This window comes from Sebastes umbrosus, chromosome 19 (genome assembly GCF_015220745.1).
Source record: "Sebastes umbrosus isolate fSebUmb1 chromosome 19, fSebUmb1.pri, whole genome shotgun sequence".
NCBI classification, from domain to species: Eukaryota; Metazoa; Chordata; class Actinopteri; order Perciformes; family Sebastidae; genus Sebastes; species Sebastes umbrosus.
The window spans coordinates 3,369,801-3,396,458 of NC_051287.1; the positions used below are offsets into that span (position 1 = coordinate 3,369,801).

The 26,658-nt window shown below is 41.9% G+C and overlaps 1 protein-coding gene across 3 annotated transcripts in view; it reads left to right on the plus strand.

Annotated features, from left to right (window-relative positions):
* Positions 1 to 24,695, plus strand: part of ap3b1a (adaptor related protein complex 3 subunit beta 1a) — a 67,871-nt gene extending 43,176 nt beyond the window's left edge. For 2 of the 3 annotated variants that reach the window (XM_037752495.1, XM_037752493.1), the window contains exons 22-27: positions 1,172 to 1,275; positions 8,753 to 8,981; positions 12,983 to 13,067; positions 13,684 to 13,781; positions 15,509 to 15,647; positions 23,651 to 24,695. In XM_037752495.1, coding sequence (XP_037608423.1) covers positions 1,172 to 1,275; positions 8,753 to 8,981; positions 12,983 to 13,067; positions 13,684 to 13,781; positions 15,509 to 15,647; positions 23,651 to 23,804 — 809 coding nt within the window. In that variant the 3' untranslated portion in view covers positions 23,805 to 24,695. The remainder of the gene's footprint in view (positions 1 to 1,171; positions 1,276 to 8,752; positions 8,982 to 12,982; positions 13,068 to 13,683; positions 13,782 to 15,508; positions 15,648 to 23,650) is intronic. The other variant, XM_037752496.1, reaches the window with a different exon arrangement.
* The last annotated feature ends 1,963 nt before the right edge of the window (positions 24,696 to 26,658 follow it).

The window sequence follows — 26,658 nt, forward strand, 5'->3', positions numbered from 1 at the left end:
AGGTGCTCTATACAATAACCAGAGCATTAATGTAATATGTATATAGAGGAGTAATGTCTACCTGAGCAGAGAATGAAATAAAAAAAAAGTATCCACGCCTGTAAAACTACGGCCCGTGATTTAACCTGATTGCTGTGTGGATGCGTGTTATGAGGTGATAATATGTTAGTTGATGTTTTCAGTTTTTTCCACAGCCCCCAAATGGCCAGAAAAACAATGAGTATAACTAAAAGGCCCAGACACACCAACACGACATCAAAGAACTGGCAGCGAAGAAGGCCACCAGTTGCCTCACGTTGCCTCACGCCACGTCGTCTCATGTCACGTCGCCTCACGTCGCCTCACGTCGCCTCACGTCACCTCACGTCGCCTCACGGTGCCTCACGTCACCTCACGTCGCCTCACGGTGCCTCACGTCACCTCACGTCGCCTCACGGTGCCTCACGTCACCTCATGTCGCCTCATGTCGCCTCACGTCTCGCCACGTCGCCTCACGTCGCCTCACATCACGTCACGTCGCCTCACGTCTCGTCACGTCGCCTCACGTCGCCTCACGTCACGTCGCTTTTGTCTTGGCCAAAAAGTTGCACTCGAACACACTGCAAAGACCACAGCCGACAGCCAGTTAGCACGTACGTTCTGCTCCTGCGCCAGATAAAATAACTCTCCCTACCAGCAGGCGGTGGTAACAGGGAAACAGGAAGACCGAGGACGGCGGATATACAAGCTGTTGTTATGATACGTACATGAAACAAAGCGCCATCTGCCGACCATTTTCAGTAAACACAAGCTTGAAATTATGAATTAAACAGAACCACTATAGTTAGGTTTAGAAAAAAGAAAATGGTTGGGCTTAAAAGTACGACGTTTGTACCGTGAAAATGTGACATGACGTGAACACGGGACCCGACAAACATCCACCTCCCCTCCCGTCGGCCCTGTGTGTCTCTTTCGCTCTTTAAACTACGTCACCACTGCACTTTACCTGAGCGTTTACTGTTGCCGTGGATGGGTCTACATTGGAGTTAATGGAAAGCCCAGAGCGTCTCGTATCAAACAACGACAGCCGTGACAAAGCGTTGGTATTTGACGCCCTGGGAATGAGAACGGGCTGCTATTCCATAGTGGCTTTAACAATCCTAAAGTTTCTGTTTTCTTTGCGCTCTTTTAGTTTCTCCTGCACCCACAAATGCACCAAAGTCTGCAGTCATCTCTTCGAGTCTGCTGTCCGACCTCGAGGGCCTTTCTCTCTCCAACATCTCCTCCACCATGCAGGTTAGTGTACTCGTATGTGTGTGTTTGTGCATTAGAAACACACAGGATGACATTTCCTCCATCAACGTGTGCTGAGAGTCAATTGTTCCTTTTCTGTCTGACACTGAGGGAACAGCAGAGCAGCATATGAGATGGTGAAATGAGCCTCTCTCCCTTGTGGAACATTTCTGCTCCCAGACGCCAACTATTGACCTTTTCTGCCTTCTTATATTTATAGCCAGTGAGGACGCTACAACTGCTCTTCCTGTTTCCTGTATCTCTCATAGTCTGTCTTTCTCACCCTCGCTGTCTTTTGCTCTTCCACACCCTTGAACTCTATTTCTGTGTCTCATCTATAAGTCCACCCACTCAGTTTCTCTCTCTCTCTCTTATCTCTCTCCTCCTCTCTGTCACCTTCCATCTCTCTCTGTCAGATGTTGTGTCCCTTGTGTCTCGGTGTTGTGTATATCTGATGGTTGACCTTTCCTAGTGTGACGGCTCCTTTCTCTCCTCCGTGTGTGAGCGACTCTACACGTCTGTAGATTTTGTATCTTGTCTTCTTCCCCCCCGGGAGGGAAATGTCCAGACCATTTTTTCTGCTGCTGCGGTGTCTATTTAGTGTCTCACAGCCTGCAGGTCGGTGGTAACTCTGCTGTTTGGAGGATTTAAATCAGAACATTGATGGTCTGTTTTTAATAAGCTCAGCATCCACACAGGTGTTTCACCCAATTTTTTAGGGCTGTCAAAGTTAACGCGATAGTAACGCGTTAACGCATATTCGTTTTAACGCCACTAATTTCTTTAACCTATTAAGAGTGAAGCTACTGGTATCATATGAAACTAGAAAACATAATGAATCCATCGGTACCATACATGTCATACTAGCTTGTCATGAAGGAGGTTAAATAACGCTCCAAACTAGGAGGAATAACTGGCATGGCTATTTTCAAAGGGGTCCCTTGACCTCTGACCTCCAGATATGTGAATGAAAATGGGTTCTATGGGTACCCACGAGTCTCCCCTTTACAGATATGCCCACTTTATGATAATCACATGCAGTTTGGGGGCAAGTCATAGTCAAGTCAGCACACTGACACACTGACAGCTGTTGTTGCCTGTTGGGCTGCAGTTTGTCATGTTATGATTTGAGCATATTTTTTATGCTAAATGCAGTACCTGTGAGGGTTTCTGGATCAATATCTGTCATTGTTTTGTGTTGTTAATTGATTTCCAATAATAAATATATACATTCTTTTGCATAAAGCAGCATATTTGTCCACTCCCATGTTGATAAGAGTATTAAATACTTGATAAATCTTCCTTTAAGGTACATTTAGAACAGATGAAAAATGTGCGATTAATCGTGATTCACTATGGACAACCAATTTCCACCCTGGGGATCAATAATGTGATTCTGATTCTGATAACATCTGTATAAAAGCACCTCTAAAGTTAAAGCTAGAGTTGATAATCTTCAAAATCATTTTTGAATCAAATGCTCTGACAAAAAAAGAAAAACAATCGAACTTTTGGAGCAAGTGCCTCCAGCTACTTTCATCGGAAAAGTGTTGACAACACTGGGCTGGTTTTTAGGTTGGATAAGTTTTAAAGTCTAGTGTACTCTTGCTGGTTTCTCAGGATTACCGACCCTAGCTTTAAAGAGTTTCAGGCAATCTGTAAAAGTATGAAGGAGTTAGATTCATTAAAAGTGACTGATTCCTCTCAGTCTTTGTGTTAACTTTTTATGGTAAACAATTTGTTTGCCTGCATGTGTTTTCACCGGCTGTCTGAATGGCCTCCACTCTGTCCCAGCTCTGGTGTTTCACTGAGCTCTGTGGTGAGTTACTCTGTATTCTGAGGCCGCCCGCCTGTCAGTCAGCGTGATTGACAGCTGCTCTCAGGCCAGCGTTTATGCAGCGCGAGTCTTGTTAGTCCCTCTCTCCTCCTCAGGTGAAGGCCACGGAGTAATAGAGAATAGAAATGCAGATTAGAAACAGGGAACTTTTTGCACATCAACATCTGATTTAGAGTCAATTCTATGCATAAATACATGATGGGCATCAGGATTCATAGACAAGGGTAAATAACCTCACCTTTATTCACATTCGCCCCTCCCCACGCATGCACACGCTTACATATCAGCTCACACACACACACACACACACACACTGGCCCCAGTGTCATTTCTATTTCTCAGCAATCTGCCCACAGAGGCAGCGAGTCTGTCTCAGCTGAGCGCTCGGGCCCTTTTAGAGAATTACTGCATGGTTATCAAAGGCATTTAGATTAACCCTGGTCACTGTCTCTGACCCACCTCCTCTTCTGTCTCCTCCTCCTCTCCCCAGTTTCTGCATGCTACCGCTCTCTCTAATAACATTTTGACATTAGGATCTCTCACAAATGCCTCTTAAATCCCCGCCACCCTCCCCGCCCGCGCCCCAAACCTCTTCCGACCGCTGTCCGTGTGTGCGGCTGGGTGGCTGAGGCTGATAACTTTTCATTCATAATTAGCAGTCAGCGAATGGGGCTGCGTTGGGGGGAAATTGAACTGTCAGCGGCGGGGCGCACGGCGTTTGACCCCATCACGCCCAGAGGGGGCCATCATAATTTGTTCATTTGGTGTCCATCAGGCGGGCGCCAGCTCGCCCCCTCCTCCTCCACCGCCTCCCTCCTCACCCCTCTGACCTCCCCGTAGTGGGCGCTCTGGGTTCACGTCTAATTATGAATCAGCAGAAGGACCCCGAGCGCCACGAATATAGCAGAACCCTGCCCTTCAAACCTCCTGCTGCCACTCAAACTGCGGAGATTGCCTCTTAAATAGGAATAAATGCCCACACAGAGCTGGCCGGTGGTCTACGCAGCAAGTGGATACTTTGGGAAATGTTTGTGTTTTAATGCAGCTGCTGCAGCTTCTCCTTTCTTATTAGTTTGTTTTAGTGACTATGTTTTTGTCTCTGTGTGTGTGGGCATTTAATCTTTTCTGTCTTCTTCCTTTTGTCACTGACGGCGACCTCTAAAAATCTTGATAATCATACGTGTTGCAACAACTGAGACTTCCACGTGTCTCAACAAACCACGTAGTTATTTAATTACTGTAAGCAAGTGAATTAGGGTCTTAACCCTTTATTTTGAAATTTATAAACATAAATATTATGCCATATCCACGCCTACATGAACACATTGCTGTGGTATTATGCAGCTTGTTTCTTCCAGTGATGGAGGAAGTATTCTGATCTTTTACTCCCTTTACATGCAAATGTAATCATTTTACATACTATTTTTATACTATGCTAACTTTGTAAGTTACAAGGTCCTGCATTCACAGTTTTAAGTTTTAAATTAAGACAAAATTAGGGATTGAAACTCTAGATTCAAGAAAAATAAAAAATTCATGAACCCAGTTATCTTATGTTAAAATAAATAATTAAATGACCACAATGGCAGATTTGTTTTCACTAGCTTTAAGAAAATCTGACTTTTAGGACTCAATAATGAACTAAAAGTATATTTATATAAGTATTTGAACAGTAGAAGATGTATAAAGTTTCTTTCATATTCTGTAGCCAGTGTTACTGCATGCATAATATACATCTTTTACTTACTTATTTACTTATTCATCATTTAATAGTGATCTATGAGAGTGACAAGATCAAATAATCTGTTGTGATTCATATGCAAAAAATATTTGGTAGTCTTAATTTAAATGTTTTAGAAAGATACACATTTTTATATATTTTCATATCTTTGGGTTTTGGATTGTGCAAACTTGTGATGTGCATTTTTCACTATTTTCTAACATTTTATTGACTATACGATAATAATAATCAGCAGATTATTCGATAATGAAAATAATCATTAGATGCAGCCTTAGATCTATTAAATATAATGTTAACACAAAGAAACTGTTGGCAGTTTGTTAACAATACTTGCAGAGCTAAATGAAGGACAATACTGTTTCTGAATAACAATCCTCTATTATTGCTAATCTTCTTTAATGGAAAGTTTCAAAATTAATCATTTTAAAATACCTAATTTACTGACAAATTGGCATAAATGAAGTAACCTCTGTCTATACGCGCTGGAGAGACTTCTTGTTACATTAAAGTAGTTTTAGATGGCTGTAGTAACATTTATTTAATCCAATTTGCTGTCAAGGTCTTTGTGACGCCCCTCAATTAATTGTCATCTCCTGACAGAGGGGAACAATTAGGCCTTAAAGTCAAACACATGTCCCTTACCTTAATCCTCACAACTCTTGTAGAGCGTAATGAAATCCTGTCCCTGCTGCTGTAGGAGGTAGACGCTGTCTGAAAAACAGAAATGGATTTTCAATATATGCCCATACATCTCTGTACTTTCTTTTAAATTGGCCCTCTTATGCACACGGCACAAGGCTACCCGGCTCCGGTTAGCCCTTTTTGAATATGTCAGCGGGATTTTCAGGTCATTTGCCAGAGAGGATGCTGGGAGCGTGGCGTCCGGGCTCTGAAGGTGACTGGTGTCTGTGTCATCCATCACGGGAGCTTCCTTTAAGTTGATGCATAATAGAGCCTCTCAATCAACTTCCTCCCTCATTGTCACCTCCCTCCTTCCTGTCCAGGGCGGAGGATGGCGAGCCAAAGAAAGAGAGGGAGACTGACAGAGAAGTCAAGGTTACATCCCTCTTCTTCTCTTATTTACACTTGAGGTGTTATGGGCTCGTGCTGCGTAGCAGGACAACAATGGATGGCAGGAGTGAAGGGGCTTGTGTGGGCACTCGTGTCAGGCTTTAACTGTCCACTGTGTCAAATTGGTGATAATAAGCAGTTTGAAGCGCCGTCCTGTCTCCGTTCCTCCCTCCTGTCGCCGCCGTTGCCGCCGCCTGCTCGGTGGCGAGGCGACAGACAGGACCTTGAAGCCGGATGTGTCTGTCAGGGAGGTAAATCTCTGTTGTGATGGGGTGGCAAACATTATGGCCAGCTTTATCGACACCGACTGCTCTGACACATTCAAAAGTGGCCCAATAAATTTGCAGGCTGGCGGTGGCGTGACGGGCGCTTGTGAGGGCGCAGCGGCGTTGCAGCACAGCAACAAATGTTTGTTTGACCTCCTTTACAGGCGCTCGGGCGGTCCGGGCACAAGAGACGCTGCTGCTCTGTCAAGGGGGCCGAGAGACGGTGTTGTGATCGGACAGTTTCTTCTCTATCTAATGTGACTTGGGCAGGTTATTGTTTTTAAATGTTTCATACCGGTGGCAGTATGAAACCCAAACCTATTCACCCCTACCGAAGACTTGCATCTTTGAAATCAGGTCACAAATACACTTAGTTTACAGTTTATTACGTACACCCATAGACTGTGTGTAAGAAGTGGACGTAGTCACCGTGACGTCAACCACTAGTTTGTGAACTACTAGTATCACATGAAACTAGAAAACCTAATGAACCCATCGGTACCAACCACGTCATACTAGCTTGTCGTGAAGGACGTATGCTTAATTTTGTCCACTCCCATGTTGATAAGAGTATTAAATACTTGACAAATCTCCCTTTAAGTTACATTTTGAACAAATAAAAAATGTGTGATTAAGTTGCGATTAATCCCGATTAATTTTGGACAATCATGCGATTGATCGTGATTAATATTTTAATCGATTGACAGCCCTAATAAGTATGTTTTCTTTAGTGTTTAATCACCTGAATATAAGAATCGTTGTGTTTTCATTACCTCAGAATGAGCCGTTTATATCTACATAGGGAGCTGATCCTCTTCACAGAGCCGGCCGCCGTGTTTCTACAGTAGCTCAGAACGGACAAACCAAACGCTGGCTCTACGGGGAGAAGCTTCACTTGGTGCAATCTGCAGCCTCACCGCTACATGCCGCCAAATCCCACCAACCCCCAACACATTGCACCGTTAACTATCAAACCTGTTATTATTTTACATGTCTTGTTGCTACAATACAACGACAGTGAGCGTTTTCTTTCTGCTGAACAATCTCGCCTTGTAAAGTGAACACACTGAAACTCATCTCCACTGTTCTGGTCGTATGTCAAACCGATTCTTCATCCTCACACACCACATGACAAGTCGTTGTCGTCGTTGTCGTCGGAGGAGGAGGAGGACGCGTCGTACTTTTCTCAGAACACACTGCCAGTACGTCCAGCTTCAATAACACAATGTACACTGACACCACTCAACACTTTGAGCTGCGTGTTTCCACTGTGTTTCTTCATATCATATTATAAGTCATATTCAATTAGCTTAATTAGTTCACAAACCTTGCTTAATCATTTAAGTCTGTTATTTACAGGATCTGTTTTTGTACCACCGGCTGTTTTTTCATATACTGCTACATGATATTTCTCACTAGTTTTGCCTCTCTTGAAACTTCTTTTTTTATTTTTTCATCACTTTGAGGTGGTAAATAGCAATTTTTCAGTCTCTGAACTCCTCCTCATTTGCACCAGTGTTGCCACTGTGTCAGCGTATGAATACATTAAGGTGCTAAGTGTTTTAGAGGGTGTGAAACGGCTTTGTTCGTCTTGATGTTTTGAACTAATTAGTGCCGTCACTCAAGGCAGACGGACCTCTTTGACTTGAAGAAACTACTCAAAGCTATCATACTTTATGTGATGCTTTTTATTACTCTGTGTTGTTGAGGAGAGTCTGAAGTTTGTGCACGTTATGTGAATGTTCTCATGAGTGAAATATGTTTAATGTGTTGTGATGTGTGGGCCGAACTTCTCTTTCTGACGAGAGCTGACAGTCGCCTCCGTCAAGTGAAAAACTGAAAGTGTGAGCAAAGTAACAAGATGTTAATTTTTAGACGAAAGAATACGCCACCACCGCCGCGTCCGCCTCCTTTCTTTTCCAAATCTCTCAAAGGTAATGCAATTTCCTGCCTCTGAAAAGGTAAAAGCCCCTTTAAAAAGGCCTGCGAGTGGCAGGTTTGGCCCATGCAGGCACTTGTGTTTCTATTCATTAGAGGTTGTTTTTATTCAGCCTGGTTCTACCGAGCATCCAGCCCATTTCCATCTAACTGGGCTGATTGAGGACATTTCTTAAATGGGCTCCTCTTTACCCCACAGAGTTAATGAAGGGAGGGTTGGTGGGGAGTTATCCGCCAACCCTCGGTCCCACTCGTGCTGCATTCTGCCTGCTGATTGGACGCGCTGAATTGCTTGAATATAGGCGATGGAAAGACCGGAGATTCTTGTATTAATCTGTCCTCTTGTGTGGATGCATTTGCACTGTAATGTACAAGGCGTCCCTGGATATTGTGTTGATGTGGAGAGCCTGAGGCTTCCGGGCAACGCTCTGCATCTACTGTTTTTCTCATCTTCCTTCTCTGCTTCTGCTCTCAGGCTCTTGTTTTCCAGCAGTGCTTAGTTGTTAATAGATCAGTCCAGTCCATACTGCAGGTTATTTCTCTGATAATCGAGATGTAGTTGTTTGTTTGCACAACTCAGAATCAAGGTTGTTGAGGTTTACTCCTGTCTTTCATACGTTCCTCTAGGTCACCACTCCATCTTTTGGCCCAGTGAAAACCTATGAGCTGCTTCACCATATGACTGGAAAAGGTTTGTCAGCCAAGTACCATTTCCCCAGGCAGCCCTGTTTGTACCAGCCCAGTATGGTGTCTGTACAGGTCATACTGACCAACAGCTCAGACCACAGCCTGGAGGAGATCCATATAGGAGACCGAAGCCCGGCGAGCCTCAACATCCACTGCTTTAACACCATCGGTGAGTACGAGTGCCACACTCTCAGGTACATCCAGTATTGCTCACTGATTTGTAACACTGTTATTTTATATTTGTCAACAAACCAACAATAGATTGATCCTTCTAACTAAGATATATTTTCTTCCTCTGTGTCATAGAGCTCCATTGTTGTCCAAAAACTATTAAAAATACATCAACAAAATACACCGACCTGCCGCCACAAATTCTCACTAGAGCACCAAATGTGGATTAATCCGCCGCTGAAAATAGACCCCAACAAATACGCTATATACTCTAACTCGTTTGATAAAAACTACAGCGCCCAACAACTTTAGGAAGTTGGTTAACTTTTTAAAGATTGAAAGTTTATGACCTGTTTTTAGAGATTTATATCTTTACGTAGGAACCAATGGAATTGGCGCTTGAGAGTCACAGACAGGATTGGGAAGTCGGAAAGTATTGAGAGACGGGCTACAAACGCATTATTGTTTTTTGGTATTTTAACAAGATTTGTTGACATTAACTAAAGTATAGAATATTGCCAGTCGTACGCTTTTCTTAGTATAATCAGTAAATACAAATCTTTGTCTGTTGACAGATTTCTGTCGTCATATCACGCAGCACTGTAACCGTTTAGCAAACACTTCTCTACAATCTAAAACTAAATAGTAGTTTGAAAATCCAATAGAGTGCTCAGGGTTCAACGTTAATGCTTTTTAAATACGACGAGGCTGTAAAGGCAGATGAGTTGGCGTTATGACGTATAATGTCTGTGAAGGCAATTTCTATGAAGAAGGACTCGGAAATCAAGAGAGCCTTTTAAAGGTTTAATAAACACTTGCAAGTGGGCAAACAACCATCAACATAAATGTTCAGGGCTGAGAGCCCTGAGTCTCTCCGTTTCGTGACATTTATACCCTTGCGTGCATGCTCACTGTCGTATATCTCACATTGTCTGTCTAACTGACACTTCTGTCCTTTTTAGGGTTACTTGTCCTCAAATAGGCGCTACAAGTTCGTTGACTAGGTAACCAACACCGAAACAGAAATAGGCCTTAAGGGCAACGAGTGTCACCTGTCATGACTTTAGGAATGTGCAGCATGTTTGTATTTTACCAGCACAATGTCCCTGACATCTTCTCTAGTCTCATTTAGCCACTTGTTAGAAACCGGCTTTTTAAGACACGTAAAAGCTTCAAAATTCACAACATTTACTGACGTATTTTATGTCGTAGAACAAAACGTTAAAATCTCTTCAGCTTGTTATTTCAGGCATCTAACTAAAAACCCATTGACTTCCAGACAAGGGAACCGGAAGTGCTAAAACTGCGATGTTAAATGTTTGATATTATATCTTTTCTTTATTTATTCAATCACTGTGTCATTAACTTCCTATATAAATACAAATAATTTAAAGGGGTCTTCTGATTTTTTTGTTCCATTTTCCCCAAGAAAGCCTGTCAGAGTTAGACAGGCATTATTATTATTATTATTATTATTATGTATACTATAATGCTACTGGCCTACGATTGTTAAACTTGCTGCCAGTTTTCACACATGTTGGGTGACAAGTGGGTCAAACTAAGTTGTTGTTTTTCCCCCCTGTATAATGTAAACAACCACATTTATTACAATCTGTGGAAGATTTCTTGTCTCTCCTTTTCATTCATGGTGTCTTTCTGGAATTTCTACCTATACTATGATTGTTTTCTCAGACAGATATTAAATGATCATTTTAAGCCTATCAGCTCAGCAAATAGCCCCGTCCCATCTCCACCCCCACCTGAAAAGAGCCAATATTACTTCAGCTAATCCCTGTTCATTAGTATCGACCAGGGCCAGCAAACATGCGCCATCTCCATATTTCTTGTCACACTGTTGTATGATTGCTCCACTCGGTATAATATAAGACTGAGAACGGCGCTCAGTCCCTCAAGATTTTCTTTTCCATGCACACACAAACACGCAGAGCCGGTGTGCGCTGGAGCACGTTAAAACTGTCAATTGCAGGGGATTGATTGGGCATTGAAGGAACTCAAGCAGCCAAACAGTGGGTAATTTGGATCGATTGAGCCTGGCTAGCTGTGAGCTGGTGGCTGGAGTTGGTCTGGAGAAGTTGCAGAGGATGAATACAGACAAAGCTCTATGTAAGGCTGTTTTGTGTGTGTTCGTTAAGGGATAATACATGACAGGGTTTGCATTTAGTTAGAAATATTGCACTACAAGGTGCATTACTTTCATTGCTGCTCATCTCCATGTGAACGCTTGTTAAACCTGTAATTTAACACTTTGAAATGAAATAGTGTTTGTGATTTGCTCACTGTTTGTGTCCACCGACATGTCCCTGAATCATTTATAACATCTTTCTTGTTAGCTGGCATAGCCTTTATAAAGTTTAAAGGACTATTCCGGTTTATTACAACATAGATTTCGTTGTGTTGTCATTCCTATCGGTAATAATAACATGATACTCACCAAACTCATTTTGGAGATCTGGGGACACGGTGACATCGCAAGAAGTCCAACAGAGCAAGAAACATGAGCAGTCAAATGATCGTACAGGTTGTAAACAAACCCCCAGTAAACATCCGTCACAGTTTACACACTGACCTCCTGCTTTAACTTTGACCTACCACACCTACAGTCATTGTGTACACACAGAGATAGATTATTACTGACATTTTATGTGCACATATTCTTTGTTTTACCTCGACATAAAGTGTTTTAGATAATCTGTTTTCAACCTGTCTGATTGTCTTACTTCTCCTCTTCCATGTCCTACGGGACTTAGAGATATAGTAAGACCAAAGTTGTTGAATTATCCTTTAAAAGAATTAGTTTGATGTTTGGGACAGTCGCTTATTTTCTTTCTTGTCGAGCTAGACGAGAAGATCGATGCCACTCTCATGTCGTACTATAAACGTGAAGCTACAGCCAGCCGCCAGGTAGCTTAGCTTAGCACAAAGAATGGAAGCAGGTGGAAACAGCTAGCTTGGCTCCGTCCAAAGGTAACGCCTACGATCACCTCTAAAGTTCACTAATGAACACGCAGTATACCCCTTTTGTTTAATCTGTTAGATAAATCGTTGATTTTGGATTAAAGGAAGCATATTTGTCCACTCCCATCTTGACAAGAGTATTAAATACTTGACAAATCTCCCTTTAAGGTACATTTTGAACAGATAAAAATGTGTGACTAACTTGGAATTAATCGCGATTAACTTTGTCAAATCATGCGATTAATCACAATTAAATATTTAATCGATTGACGGACTACGGAGAAGGAGTCTGTAAAAAGATCAAATAAAGGATGAACCAGGAAAAGGCTGTTGTAGTAGCTGTGAAGGCTGGATGTGAAGTGAGTCCATGATGGCTCTGTTTTCAGAGGGTTTCCTCTGGAGTCTCTTCTCTCCTCCGTCTATGGAAAGAGTTATACAGTAAAATAGCTCTGCTCCGCGGAGAGAGAAACACAGGCCGACTGGGGAAGCGTGGAGGATGTTTCTGTCTGTCTGTGTTCTTCTCATCCTTAACCTCCCCCCTCCTCCTCCTCCGCCTCCTCTTCCTCCTCCTCCCATCCAGCTGTCCAGACTCCCTCTTCAGCATTTTTTGGCTTTACTTAACTCTCCGTCTAGCTCTCGTTTCGCCGGCTCTGCCTGTCTTCCTCACCTCGTCTCTCTTGATGCTGATGCTCTCTTTGACAAGCCTGTTGTTTTGGAAATATGCTAGTCCTTCAAGTGTGTTTTTTTCTCCCCGAGGCTAGAGGTGGGGGTTGGGGGGGCGGGGGGGGGATGAGATTGAAGGATAGATTTCTCACACACGGTGGCCTTGCTTTGTGAAGTAGAAAACACAAGTGGTGTGGATGCCTGTCTGTTCCACTCTGCTGCTGCCCTCCTCCTCCTCCTCCTCCTCTTCCTCCACCTCCTCTCCCTTTGCTCCATCCTTCCCCACGTTGCACACTGTGCCCTTGTCACTCACTCTTCCTTTTCTCCTCTCGTCTTTCCTCCCCTCTTCTCCATTCTCAGAGCGGCTGGAGCCAGAGGCCTCGGTGACGGTTTCCATGGGTATTGACTTCAGCGACTCGACACAAGCAGCCAACTTCCAGTTGTGGTGAGACAACCTGACATCCACTCATATCAAGTCAGGCTTTTCTTCTCTTCAGTACATCTTCTTCTGCTCCTGCTCTCATCCTGTGTCTCTATATTCACATCACGTGTCTCTTTCTCTTGCGTTCATTTGCATCCTCTCTTACCTTTTTCCTCTCATTTGTTCTTTGGTAATTCTCCTTTTCCTACCCGCTCTGTGCCAGCGCTCCCAGGTGAGACATCAGCCACGATTGATCTGGGTTCACTGGGATAACAATTATTCCTCCAGTAATCAGCCCCAGCTCAAATCAACCTGCTGAATGCCATCGGCATCGCTGCTCAGCTGATCAATAACCTTATCAGAAAATCTGTTCAGGATGGGGGAATCAATCTGGCCCAAAATGCCATTCACAGAGCGCAGATCGGTCTGCAAGGCAATCACAAGAGAAACATTTAATACACAAACAAAGTGCACAAAACATGCACACTATACCACACGTCATCATCCGATCTCTCAGATTAAGATGAATTTGAACTACGGAGCAGAAGGGAACGTTGTCTTGCAAACTCTAATTTACAAGATTGTGTCTTTATGTTGGACATCCTGTCAATGTTTCTTTTCCGTTGTTTCCCTCCCTCAGCACCAAGGAGGACCAGTTCAGTGTGTCCATCCAGCCGGCTGTGGGAGAGCTATTAATGCCCAGTAGCATGTCAGAGCAAGACTTCAGCAAGGAGCAAGGTGGGTTACATTTACATCAATGTTTGCAAAATAAAAAAACGCTCTTGTTATAAGCTTAAAGGCACAATGAGGAGGATTTGTCGGTTGCAGTTTGTAAACACAACATTCAAAGTAGGCGGGTGAAAGCTAACCCCAGATTCACTCTCGTTTTGGAACGAGCTTTGTCCGCTTGACATTTCATCTCACTATTTAAGTTTTTCTGCGCTGTGTCTGCCATTTTCGTAGCTTACTCTTGTATGCGTGCTTTCCGATCTGGCACCTGGTCGCTACGTTTCTTTATAGAGGTTGACGCCCAGAAATGTCCCGAACACAGCAACATAAGAGCATCCAGGCCGAGGGCTGCAGGCTCTCTGTAGATACAGACACCACCACACACTTCTAGCTTTTGTGTAAATGTTTCAAGACTGCTGGATCTCAAATGAAAGAATTATCTCATGCCCAAGTGACTATAATCTTTTCACAAATTAGTTGATAACATTGTAATTAAAGGATAAGGAATCTTTAAAAAAGGCTGACAAATATTTAGTTCCATTTGTTTTTCCTGGGCACTATAGTTTTTACCAAACGTTACACAAACAGGAGTAAGTTGTGCATTTGTTGGGGACTATTTTCCGCTTAATAGACAGACTAGCTAGGAGCTCTAGCGAGGATTTACAGCAGCAGTCAATGTAGGCTTGAATTTTTTAGGCTGATACTGATATAGAGATTTTATATATATTTATATACATATATATACATAATACATAACGTAAAAAGGATGTTGACAGTAAAATAAATATAGAATATCACCACTCTTATTCTTTAAAGATGATTTAATTGTTAACGATTAATCTAAAATACATTTTACAGACCTAATAACAGCGACAAAGATTGGGGTTTAAATCTTTAAAATAGTTTTATACTGTATGCTGTATTCATAAATTATATTTATGAAGTGAAATAAAATCCTAGTGGCTTGCCTCTAATAAACATTTCCTCACTGTTGTCATTAAGGCAAAATGCTTTCCTCTTATGAAGCACTTAATGCTATTTCCTACACAAACACACACACACCTGTAGAGCTTCATACTGAGGCAGCTATTGAGAGCTGAAAGCACATTCATATCTCAGCCATCAGTGTGCTCTTAAGTGGCTCCTTAATGCTGCTTCTGCCTTAATTAATCTTCATTCGCCGTGTTTTGAGCTCTGCTGAATACACCTTGCACTCAGACACTAAACCGAGTGGAACAACTTACTTTGCTGGACCTTTTTCTCTCTGGCAAATTGCTGCTTTATGCCAATTGAGTGAAGTTAATTAATTCTTTCAGTTTACAGGTTTTTCATTATATTTGCCTTTAAGACCTCTTTTATTTCTACCTAACTTGTGCATATTTATCTCCATTCTTTCTCTCAAATCCTTGCTCATTACTAAGTGCACATGAACTGGCTCTTTGCCTTCAATTGAGAGTCTTTTTTTCCAGCTCTATTTGCATTATTGAAGACGGCGCTCTTTTATTGTTTAGCTTCCCCCCCATTTTAGTTACCGTCAAAAACGTATTTTATCTTTTATTGTTTCATCACTGTCTGTCCTGAAACGAGGTCCCAAAATACTCTTAGCAAGCAAGTTAATGGATGTTTTATATCCATAACACTTTATACTGGTAGTATAAATACAGCTGCTATATTTTTAGTCTTAAGTTTAAACACCTTGTCCTTGTTTGATGGCTGAACATTTTGCATCCTCTCAGGTAAGCTCCTGGGCATGAATGAGACCTCGGCAACCGTCACCATGGCAACAGCAAACACCTCCAGCCAGGCCATCAGCAAGCAGGTCCTGTCGGTTTCCAACGTAGGAGTGGTTTCATCCAGCCAAAACAACTTCCACAGGTGAGGTGTCCAGAATGCACTCGTTCACCTCACAGTTATTATAAAACTCTTCATTTCCACACATGTTCATGTCTAATATAAGCTCTGTGACGTTCTTCTTATGTTTTACTGTTACATATTCAGATAGTTTATCCAGATATTATTATAATATTTGAGCTGATATACAGCCTGATAGATAAATGTAAGTTTTTATATATATATATATATATATATATATTGTTTTGTCTTCTTTAGAGTAATTGTACACTTTACTGTATAAGACCTTTGACGGAGCATTTCACACTAAACGACAGATCCTTTAATAACCACATTTAGGGGATCCTGATAAAAACATTTGTTTATCTTTCTTGTTAAGTTGAGTTTAAAAAAATAAACATTAAAATGTATAACTATAAGATGATATCGGTATCTGCCTCAAAAATCCAGTTTTGGTCGGGCTTTATTTACAATTTTGCTGTTATAGGCTTTGTCCAATAATATGGCTTTCCAAATTGAACCTACCAGTCTTTGTCGTACTAACTGTGCGTCTACTTTGTCAGCAGTCCTTTGAGATTTAAGCTGATCCAAGTCATGAAAACCATTAAAGGAATACAATTTTGGAAAAGATGCTTATTCACTTTCTGGTTGAGAGTCAGATGAGAAGATTGATACCACTCTCATATTAGCTCATTAATGTAAACAATAGGTTATCGGTTAAATCCTAAAGATAAACAGACAACCTTTGAGCGAGGCGAAGGTCCTGAAAGATACATATACACATTTCTTTTGTTCTTTTATGAACAAAAATACTAATATAAATGTAATGGTGGCGTCTGCGGTGTGATGAGGTTGGATAAAACCTTGCAAAGTGAAGCGATGACAACTAACAAACAACATTTTTCTGAGTAAATTTGTGGCTTTAATTTCAGAGAATATCCAATTTGTTTTTCTTGGAACTTCTCAGTTGTTTCTTGGAATGATATCCTCCTCCCCCGCATCCATATTTGTATTATTTATTTATTTTTTTACCTATAATCGCCCCTATACGCTGTCATAGTACTGTTAATAGATGCAGAGATCCCAAAATCTGACTTTGACATCATTTTGTGAGTTTGTTTGTTCTGTCTGAGTGATAAAATGATGCGTACACGTGCCCGTTCTAATTGTGTTTTACAGTGTGTACGCGGGTATCGCAGAGTGAGAGTGTCCGTGTGTCCCCCAGCAGCCTCACACAGACATGCCAGGGGAATGCCCTGAGAAGCCTGGCTGTGTAATTGGTGTACACAGAGTGTGCTAATGAGCTTCCTCCTCTGTCACGCACACCCGAACACCTGATAGATAATTACACCTCCCTCTCTCCCTCTGTTTCCTGCTCTGTCTCTCTTTCACTTCATCTCTGCGCCCCCATCTGTCTCTCCCTCCACGCCGCCGTCTCTCTTTCACTTCCTCTTTGTCTTTCACTCCATCCCTCTGCGCCGTGCTCTGTCCTCCTCTCTGTCCGTCTTTTTATTACCTCGCTCTGAGCAGACATGTCTCCGTGTCTTCGTCTTTGAATGATCTTGCGTTGGTGATCATTTCTTTTTTTTAAGGAATAGAGGAAACATGTAGGAAGCAGTGAATAAGTAAGGGACAGGGAGGGAAAGAATAAGAGGGCGACAGAAGCACAAGGGCACCGAGAGCTGAACGAGTGAGTGGAAATCAATGTTAGCCAGCGGGAGAGGCCTGCATCCAATAAGCCCATACTTCATTCAGAATAACCAATAGCTCAAATGACGCCACGCTATCAATCTCTCTTCTGCTTCTGTGACGGCTAAAGAGGAAGACCGTCTCCCAATGTTGCTGCCCCGTAGTCTTATAATAATGAAGACACTCTCCTCCATATCGTCCGCTGGCGTTGACCGGCTCCTCCGCGCCGTCCTCAGGAGGTCCATTTATTGGAGATAATGGAGTTCTTGTCTCTTCAAAACATAACGGGCCGGTTTGAGAGCCTCGTCTTTGGGAAGCTGTCGCAAATATCTCTAAATCTGTCCATTTATGTTTTTTATTTGGTGCCACACATGTTCAAATAATAAACTGATATAATTATGTTTTTTCTTATGATTAGAGCTGCAATAATTATTCAATTAATTGATTATTTTAATCCTTTTTAAAGCAAAAAAGACAAAAAATCACTAGTTTCAGCTTCTCAGATGTGAATATTTTCTTGTTTTCTTACTTTGCTTTGACAGTAAACTGAACATATGAGGGTTTTGGAGTGATGCTCGGACAAAACAAGACATGCATATGTCACCACAGGCTCTTATGACGGGCATTATTCACTGTTTGATGATATTCTATAAACCCAAACATTGTTCAATAAATGGAGAAAATAATCGTCGGAGCAAACAGTAATGAATATATCAACAGCTGCAGCTCTAGTTAGGATTACTCTTTTAAGTCGCCAACTCGATGTGTCGTCATGATGTGACGTCTTCAAGTATCTCAACAAAGGCTGTCAAAGTAACCTTGATAATAACACGTTAACGCCAATTCTTTTTAACGTCACTAATTTCTTTAATGCATTAACGCAAACGATCTTCAGAGGTTGCAGCGGGCTCAGTTTTGAAGCTCGAGTGAAGATACTGACATCATATAAAACTAGAAACTTAAGGAATCCACTGGTACCACTAGCTTGTCATGAAGGAGGATCAATAACGCTCCAAACTTAAGCTAAATCTTGGCGAGGAAAAACTGTCGTGGCAATTTTCAAAGGGGTCCCTTGACCTCTGACCTCCAGTTGTGTGAATGTAAATGGGTTCTATGGGTACCCACGAGTCTCCCCTTTACAGACATGCCCACTTTTATGATAATCACATGCAGTTTGGGGCAAGTCATAGTCAAGTCAGCACACTGACACACTGACAGCTGTTGTTGCCTGTTGGGCTGCAGTTTGCCACGTTATGATTTCAGTATATTTTTTAAGGCTAAATGTGATAAATATATACATACATTTGCATAACGCAGCATATTTGCCCACTCCCGTGTTGATAAGAGTATTAAATACTTGACAAATCTCCCTTTAAGGTACATTTTGAACAGATAATAAATGTGCGATTAATTGTGAATAACTATGGACAACCATGCGATTAATCGCGATTACATATTTTAATTGATTGACAGCCCTACCAATATATTCATTTACAGTCATACAGAACAAAGAAGAGCAACAAATCCTCACATTTCAGGAGCTTGATCCAGAGATTTTGGTCTTTTTTTGCTTGATAAATGACTAAAACAATTCATTGTTGTTGATTAAATTTCCTTTCAGCGCTGATCATTTTAGTCGCGGTGGTTTTGTGTGTGTTGCATACTTTGAATAACACACACACCGAGAGAGCAGAGTGATCGATCTGATCGGATACACCCACTGAGAGCTTATTGTGGAGGTCACTTGGCATTAAATGTGATGTGTGACCTTCTTTTTCTCCTCTGATCTCCCCAGAGAAAGGCTTCTCTAATCCGGGTGAGATCACACAAAGTCTCTGCCCTCCGGAGGAGAGAGGGATTGGCTTTAATGTAGAAGTAATGGATAGGATTTCAATATGAATCCTAAGAATGATACAGTTCACAACACACATTGCCTGTGCTTTAAACTGACCTCAGGTACCTTGTGGGATAGATTGCAGTATTGGAGTTAACACAGGTTCTGTTTAACAAAGCAACAGCCTTCCTTTACCCCCATCATGCACCTGTGCATCCCCGCTGCACTCCTCTTGTTTATCAGCAGGGTGCAGCACTGCTTTTCCCAAACAGGCGTCGAGGCCGAGCGGAGGGGGATGCCACTGAAACACAGAAATTGATTGCTGGAAAGGAGGATGGCAATAAATCAAGCAGGAAAGCAAATGTAGAAAACGCTGTTCTTGTTTATGTCTAAACAGGCGGAATAGAATAAATGTGCTCTATTTTTCAGTCCGTTTGAAAGCAAATTTGATCGAATTTTGCATGCATTGCCAATCCCTCTGGTTAGAGCCTAATTTAAAAAAAAAAAAAAAACCTGAATCCGTTGATTTATAAGCTATGCTTTCTCTTTACTTTACACTTTGATATAATTAAATTATGTTTCTCGAAACACAGAATTTTCCTTTTTCCAGTGAAGTTGAATTCTTGTTCCTATCTAAAGTTTAATTGACTCTCATTTATAACCTGACTAATTAAACGTCTGGTCTCTTTATTATACATTGCTTCAGCAGGCTTATGATCTATCTTCAGATGATGCAAAGAGTGCAATTGTTAATAGGCAACAATGAGGATGCAACACATTTACATGTTTAGCTCAGTTGTAGGGAGCATTTTGCTCGAATCCTCGTTGAGTTCTTGTTTCCCATCAGCCTCTGCAGTCTGTGTGTCCTCTCCTTCCTTTCACGTCCGTCTGCCCTTCGAGTGCAGCGCTGCAGTTTGTCCGTATGGCCGAGCTCTGGAGATGCGTGGAGGGTTCCTGGTTCTAATTGGGGCTAATAGCTCTGGCCATCTGCCTGGTTTGAGTCTGCTCGCATGTGTTCGGCTCTGGTCTGGCCTCACTGACCACTCAGTTGAAGGACACTCCTCCACTTGTCCACCTGGCCAAACACCAGGATGGAACAAAAATATCCAGCTGCAGCCACCACCGCCACCACCACCACACATTTGGCCTTCTGATTTCAGTGAAAACATCATGCACTGGTCGAATGTTTGCTTAAGATGCAGAGGGGTTCGTGTACTCGCTGTCGGTTAAGTCCTGCATTCTCGGTTGCAGAATCGTCGGCGTCCCGTGTCTTCTCTGCGTGAGGGTGAATGTAAAGGTGAAGCCCACTTTGTGTTTGCAGTGGCAGGGTGGAGGGGAGGCAGATGGCACACACAGGCTCTCTGCACTGAGGAGAATCACAGATAATTGGAGAGTGATGCTTAGCCGTAGCCCTCCCGATCGATGCCAATCCGCCTGCTCTAAGTCCAGGGGTTATGCTTTGCTTTTCTTTCCATACACCGCAATTAATCCAGTGTTTAGCCCAGTATGTGAAGAGTGCAGGAGAATACCAATGACCCGTTTAAGGCCCGCTTGTCCTTAATCTTTTCCCTTCTAGTCCCTAAAAATGCACTTATGTTGTGTTGTAGATCTTTGCACCTGAGCGTGCACACGACCACAAACCGCAATACGCTTGGAAGTCAAACACAATCAAAACACGCCTTCACTCGCTCTTATTACAACACATGAACAAAAGCCCACAGCAGCGTCTCCTGAGACGAAATGAAAGCAGCCTCGGGGTAGTGTTAACTGGCTGAGTAAATGATAGATTTATATCCTAAATCCATTAGCAAAGCCACGGGGACCACATAGACACCTTAAGCTGCTGACAGAGGGGGCAAAGAGACGGGCTGAAGGGAACCGGATGTATGTTTACTGTACCGGTTTTCAGGATTGTGTTGCATTTTTTGCATAAATTCCCACAATTGGTAATTTGGATTGATATGCAACCCCTGAATTATTTAAAGAAGCAAAGAGGTTGGTGTTTTTGAGGGAAATTAATCCTCTTCTTGAATGGCTTGTGTTTCCTGCTGAAGTGGCTAATATTTTAATTAAGCCTGAGGAGGACTCTCTCTCCTCCCTGAGAGCTCCCTGATAAACTCCCTCTCCTCTGTTGATGGTAATTTAGCAGCTCCCCAGAGACGCACCCAGACACACTAGGCTTGTGAGCCAGCGGCGTTTCATTGTGTATGCATGTCCCCCCTCCCCGTCTTTAACGTGTGCGTGCTAATTGGTGGACGTGCTAGCCGCTCCTGCCGCGCAGCACGGCGCTCTGTGACAGCGCCTGTCCGGGCCGTCCTGTGGGGGCTCTTCACAGGCTTTAGTCAGGCCTAAGTGGGGCTCTTTGTGGGCTGTTTGTCAGGCCTAAGCGGGCTGCCACGGGGGGTCTTTGTTGCGGGGATGTAGTGCTAAATGGAGGCAGATGGCTGGGAGTTAGCCACGTGAGGCTCCGAGATGCAGAGGGGAGCAGGAGAGGGGGCTCGGCTCGGCTCTGTCGCCCTCAAAGAGGGTCACGCTGGGTCATAGCCCCTGTCTGCCTCTTGTTAGCGCTCTCAATGGGGACCATGTGTGCCCAGATTTGCCCCCAGTCTGCAGGGACCGTATCCAAGGAGACCGTGGAGCAAGAATTCTCCCGCTGGTCCGGAGGGAGCCGGTGGGACGGGGCGTCCCCCATACCGGTCCAGAGGCTCCCACACACTCATAGACACCCACAGTCCATAAAAACAGGCTGAATTCAGTTTGACTGGCATGAAGGGCGTGTCTCAGCCCTAATGGCTCTTTAGTCAGCTGGGATAATGGACTGTCTGTTACTCTGCTCTCTATATTTCCTGTCACATCATTTTCCTTCTTTGTCTCGCTCACTAATTTAGAGTAATTACAAGGTGTGAGGTGTTGGAGAATTCTCTAACGTGACGATTTACGGGTTTGGGGGAGAAATGTGAGTTAAGTGTGTAGGCTGGACGACGCATTTATCTTTTTGATTTGTTTGTTATACGTTAACTGTTCGTTGATGTAGCGGTCAACTATTGACTTCACGTCCTGGTGTTTTATGTGAATTATAAAAAAGAAAAGGTGAAATTTAGTCTTTCAACACTAAAGAGATTAGGCACGGCATTGAATATACTGTATAACAAGAATAGAAATAATGAAGTAGGCTTAGTTCAGTGTACGAATTAGTCTCATTCTATGTAAAACTGATGTGCATACCTTTGTTTTTATTCTCAAATAGCGTGAAATACCACCAACCCACTCCATCCTCCTGCCCAGTAATGATCAATTGTTGAAACATGTTTATTCATTTTTATAAAACTGGTTTTAATTATTTCAAACAGGGTGATGGAAATTCACCATTTTCACTTTTCTTTTGCAGATATTCAAGAAATTCTCATATTTGACATGTAGATGGAAAATATTCAGTAGCTATTTAGAAATTGTGATCAGTGCGTTTTCTGTTATGTCTCTGGATTTATTTTTGCCAATTTTTGCGTCAACCAAATTACAAAAAAAAAAATTGGCTGCTGTCGAATTTGCTTAGGAAGGTTCCCTAACTGAGTGAAATGACCTGGAAGTATCTAAACAGCAGCCATGAGGAGAGCTGGTCTCTAAATGCTAAGGAAAGGTGCTTCCTTTCTTATCTCCTTCAGCGTTGGGTACACCGGACCATTCTTTAAAAGCGGAAAGGAGATAATGCTGTATTCCTTGCAGCAGCACCCCTGCAGATGCACGTCAATAGCATTTGCATAATTATGTATCATGTAGAAGTCCTTATGAATCCTCCTTCACATCTTTCCTTGACTTCATGACGTTTTCCATCGAGGTCAAGGAAAAGTGTTTTGGAAAAGACATAGGACGTCGTTTTGTTTGCCGTTGTCTCACTTACCCCTAGAGTTATATACCATGCTTTGGTATTATTTGTCTACGTTTTTTTAGATATCTGTCTCTGAAATTTCAGCCTCAGGCCCAACACAATGGAGGTGAATGGGATTTTGTCTGTGGCGCTCACAGCAGTGAAAAACGTACTTAAATTCACTATAAGGACCTTTCGTTTTGTGTTGATATTGGTCTTCTCCGCGGTGGACCCCCAGCTGGAGTCTGAGCTGGAGTCTGAGCTGAAGGAGTTTCTGGTGAACCTGCGAGGCGTAAAACGTTTCGTCTGATGTTGTGGAGAATGGGACCCGTTGACGAGCATTAAGAATAACTATCTTCTCTCCGATTGTCTTGTTTGTTTATGTAGGTCATATAGAGGCACCAGTATTACATTGAGTCTGTTTCATAACCAGTTAAAAGTTCCTCTTCTTCTTCTCTTTCCATAAACACTGTCCCTGTTACTGTAGATAAACCACACAACATCGTTTTTATAGGAACTATTTCTTTGGTAGAAAGTAGTTCCATGGAAAACAGTTGTGTGAACTCTCCCTTTAAGGCGCAGCCGAGTCTGTCTTAGTGGTTTTGTGAAGCTGACCCACGTTCTCTAACTCTCCTGCAGGTTTGCCGGGCGGACGGTCAGCAGCGGAGCCCTGGTCTTGGTGTCGCTGGAGCTGAAGGAGTCCTCCGCTGCCCTCCTTACCATCAACACAGAGAAGAGCGTCATGGCGTCAATGTTGCTCCGAGACCTCAAACAAGCCCTCGCCCAGGCGTAGAGTCCCCCTCCTCCCTCCTCCCTCCTCCATCCTCCCTATAGTAAAGGTAAAAGAGGAACAACACTTCATTAAAGGTTTCACATATTTGATTTCTGTGGTTTAAGACAATTCAGGCAGACACATTTACGCACTTTTATCAGAAACTTCACCGGATGAACTGGAAATAAAGGAGGTCATTTTTATGGTCTGTGCTTTTTGAAGGGATTGTCCTGAATCACAGGAATAACTTTGTGAAAGTCTTGAATAAAGTGATGATCTTCCTTTTTAAAACACACAGCAGGCATCATAGAAGTATAAAATGTGACCCTTACGTTCTCCTTTATAAGTCACTTCTAAACATGACGCTACTCCATCCCGTCATGTCAAACCTACTGGTCTTTTACCTCAGTGGTGACTGTTTAAATGTTACGCCATTTATGGTTTTGACCAACCATTATTATGTACAAACATCTGTACATATATTTAGGGAGAAAGAGTATATCGCTGCCTCACTCAGTGCGACAGGCCAATCTGTCTGTGCCTCTTCAACGGTTACACAGATTGAGATACTCCACTAAAGCATTGACTGTATTTCATCGGCATCTGTGCGCAAGCCAAGCGACGGCGTGTTTGCACTGATGGACTTTGTTTTTTAGTGCCAAGAATAAGAGAAAAGGAGGATTTCTCCACGCCATTAAAACACTCTCATTACATCATAAACACTCTTCTGTCCCTGATGTAGTTTTACATTCCAACCTTTACCCCCAAATCACATCTGTTAAAGTGCCTTCTACGTGAAAATAATGTTATTTAGAAAACCAAACATATATGTGTTAGACTTAAATCAACCAGGCCTTTTTATTTGTATCGCTTTTGCTGAACAATAAAAAGTGAATTTATTAAAACAATAAATATTTGTCTGTATATATATATGTATATTTATTATATATTAACCTGACGGTGTCTCTCCAACATCTCTGATCGTTTAGATGAACGTGACTGCAACACTAAGTCGTTAATGATGAGCTCTGCTAATTGGCAGGCTGAGGCGCGTACCATGTACTCATGACTTCATGATTTTGATGAATCTGTCACTCCACCTGCTGACATATGTTCTTCCTCCGCCTCTCCTCCCATGTTTCCATCCACCATCCACTGCGTTGTATCCTATAAACCAGGAGTAGGCACTCGTGATCTGGGCCCCAGCTGAAGAGTTTTCACTTCCATAGTTTACGTTAAATGATACGATAAATAGAAGGTAAATCATAATAAATATGACCTTGTAACATAAAACTACCACTTCACTTAATGAAACAAGAAGTACAAACCGTTTTAATTTCATAATATATTCATGTTTTAAACAAACATAAATATAACAGAAATGACGACTACAGTAGTAACAGTATCCAGCGAGTACACCCTACGGGTATTTCAAGTGCATTTTGCCATACTTGTCAGTGTGAATGCATTTATTCTCTTAAAATAGACACAAGTTTCTAATATTTTTATTTTACACACAAAATAAAGCGTTAAATCTGTGCCGTACAAAAAGAGTAAAGACATATGTCATCGCCATCTTTTTTTTTTAAGCTGCACTTACTGAAAGGGAAAATATCTGTCGTCAGTTACAGCCTCTAAAACAAACAGTTTTATTCTTAAATTAATTAAAAGTCACAGACAAACAAAACACATTGAATATTGAAAGGGTTGCGTTTTCACTGTGCCTGTAAAGCCCCCCAAACTAAGGAGGATGGAACGTACCAAAATAAATAAATAAATGACTTGATAAATAAATAAATAAATATGTCATTAAATGTAGCAAAAATAATATTAAAAATTTAAAAATTAATGCAAAAATAAATACATAAAACATAAATGAAGAAATAAATAAATAGATCTAAAAAATAATAAAAATAAATACATAAAACAAAATGAAAAAATAAATAAATAGATTTAAAAAATAATAAAAATAAATACATAAATAAATAAAATGGAAAATTAAACAGAAGAGTAAATAAATAAGGGAATTAATAAAAAGATAAATAAATAAAGATGCAAATTAAAACAGAAATATCAATTGATGTCACATTTTATGAATTAATTAATGGCTACATTTATTTTTTTTTATTATTTTTGCTACATTTAATGACATATTTATTTATTTATTTATTTATTTATCAAGTCATTTATTTATTTATTTATTTATTTATTATTTTTGCAGGTTCCATACTCCATTCCATAGAGTCGGTATTAAGAGTAGTGACAGCACAACTACGTGATTGTTCCTGCAAACTGTATTGTAGCTGTAGATTTATTTAATGTTAATATTCTGCAGAAGAAGATGTACGAGGCCTTTGTGAAGGCAGAATGATGACTTCAGCTCGACTGCTGAGTAAAGATGCTCTTAGCAAGCTAAAGCCAATTCGCCGCCTACAGACAGTTCTGCTGTGTAGCTCATTGTGGAGTAAAGTTGTGCAGATGTACGTGATGTGTTTTAGCGTTGAGCGGGCCGGCGGTGGCGTAGTGTGCTTTGCGTCTGGCTGTCTTTTCCGGCTCATAAATAGCGTCTCTCTGAGGGCTGTGGTGAACACCTGTTAGCTCATCTGTCACAGGAGCTCCACTCGCATCCATCACCTCTCCCTCTGTACTCATTCCCTCAGCCAGCTGTTCCCATTACACACACACACACACACACACACACACACACACACACACACACACAGATCCACAGCCACATGGAAGATTTTCAAACTTATTTCCACATTTTATAACTTCACAAATAGAAGAAACACCAACACACATTGTTTCACCATTTTAAGGCTTTTATACTGATAGCATCTGGACTCTTCAGAATCAAACCTATTTCACATGTTCT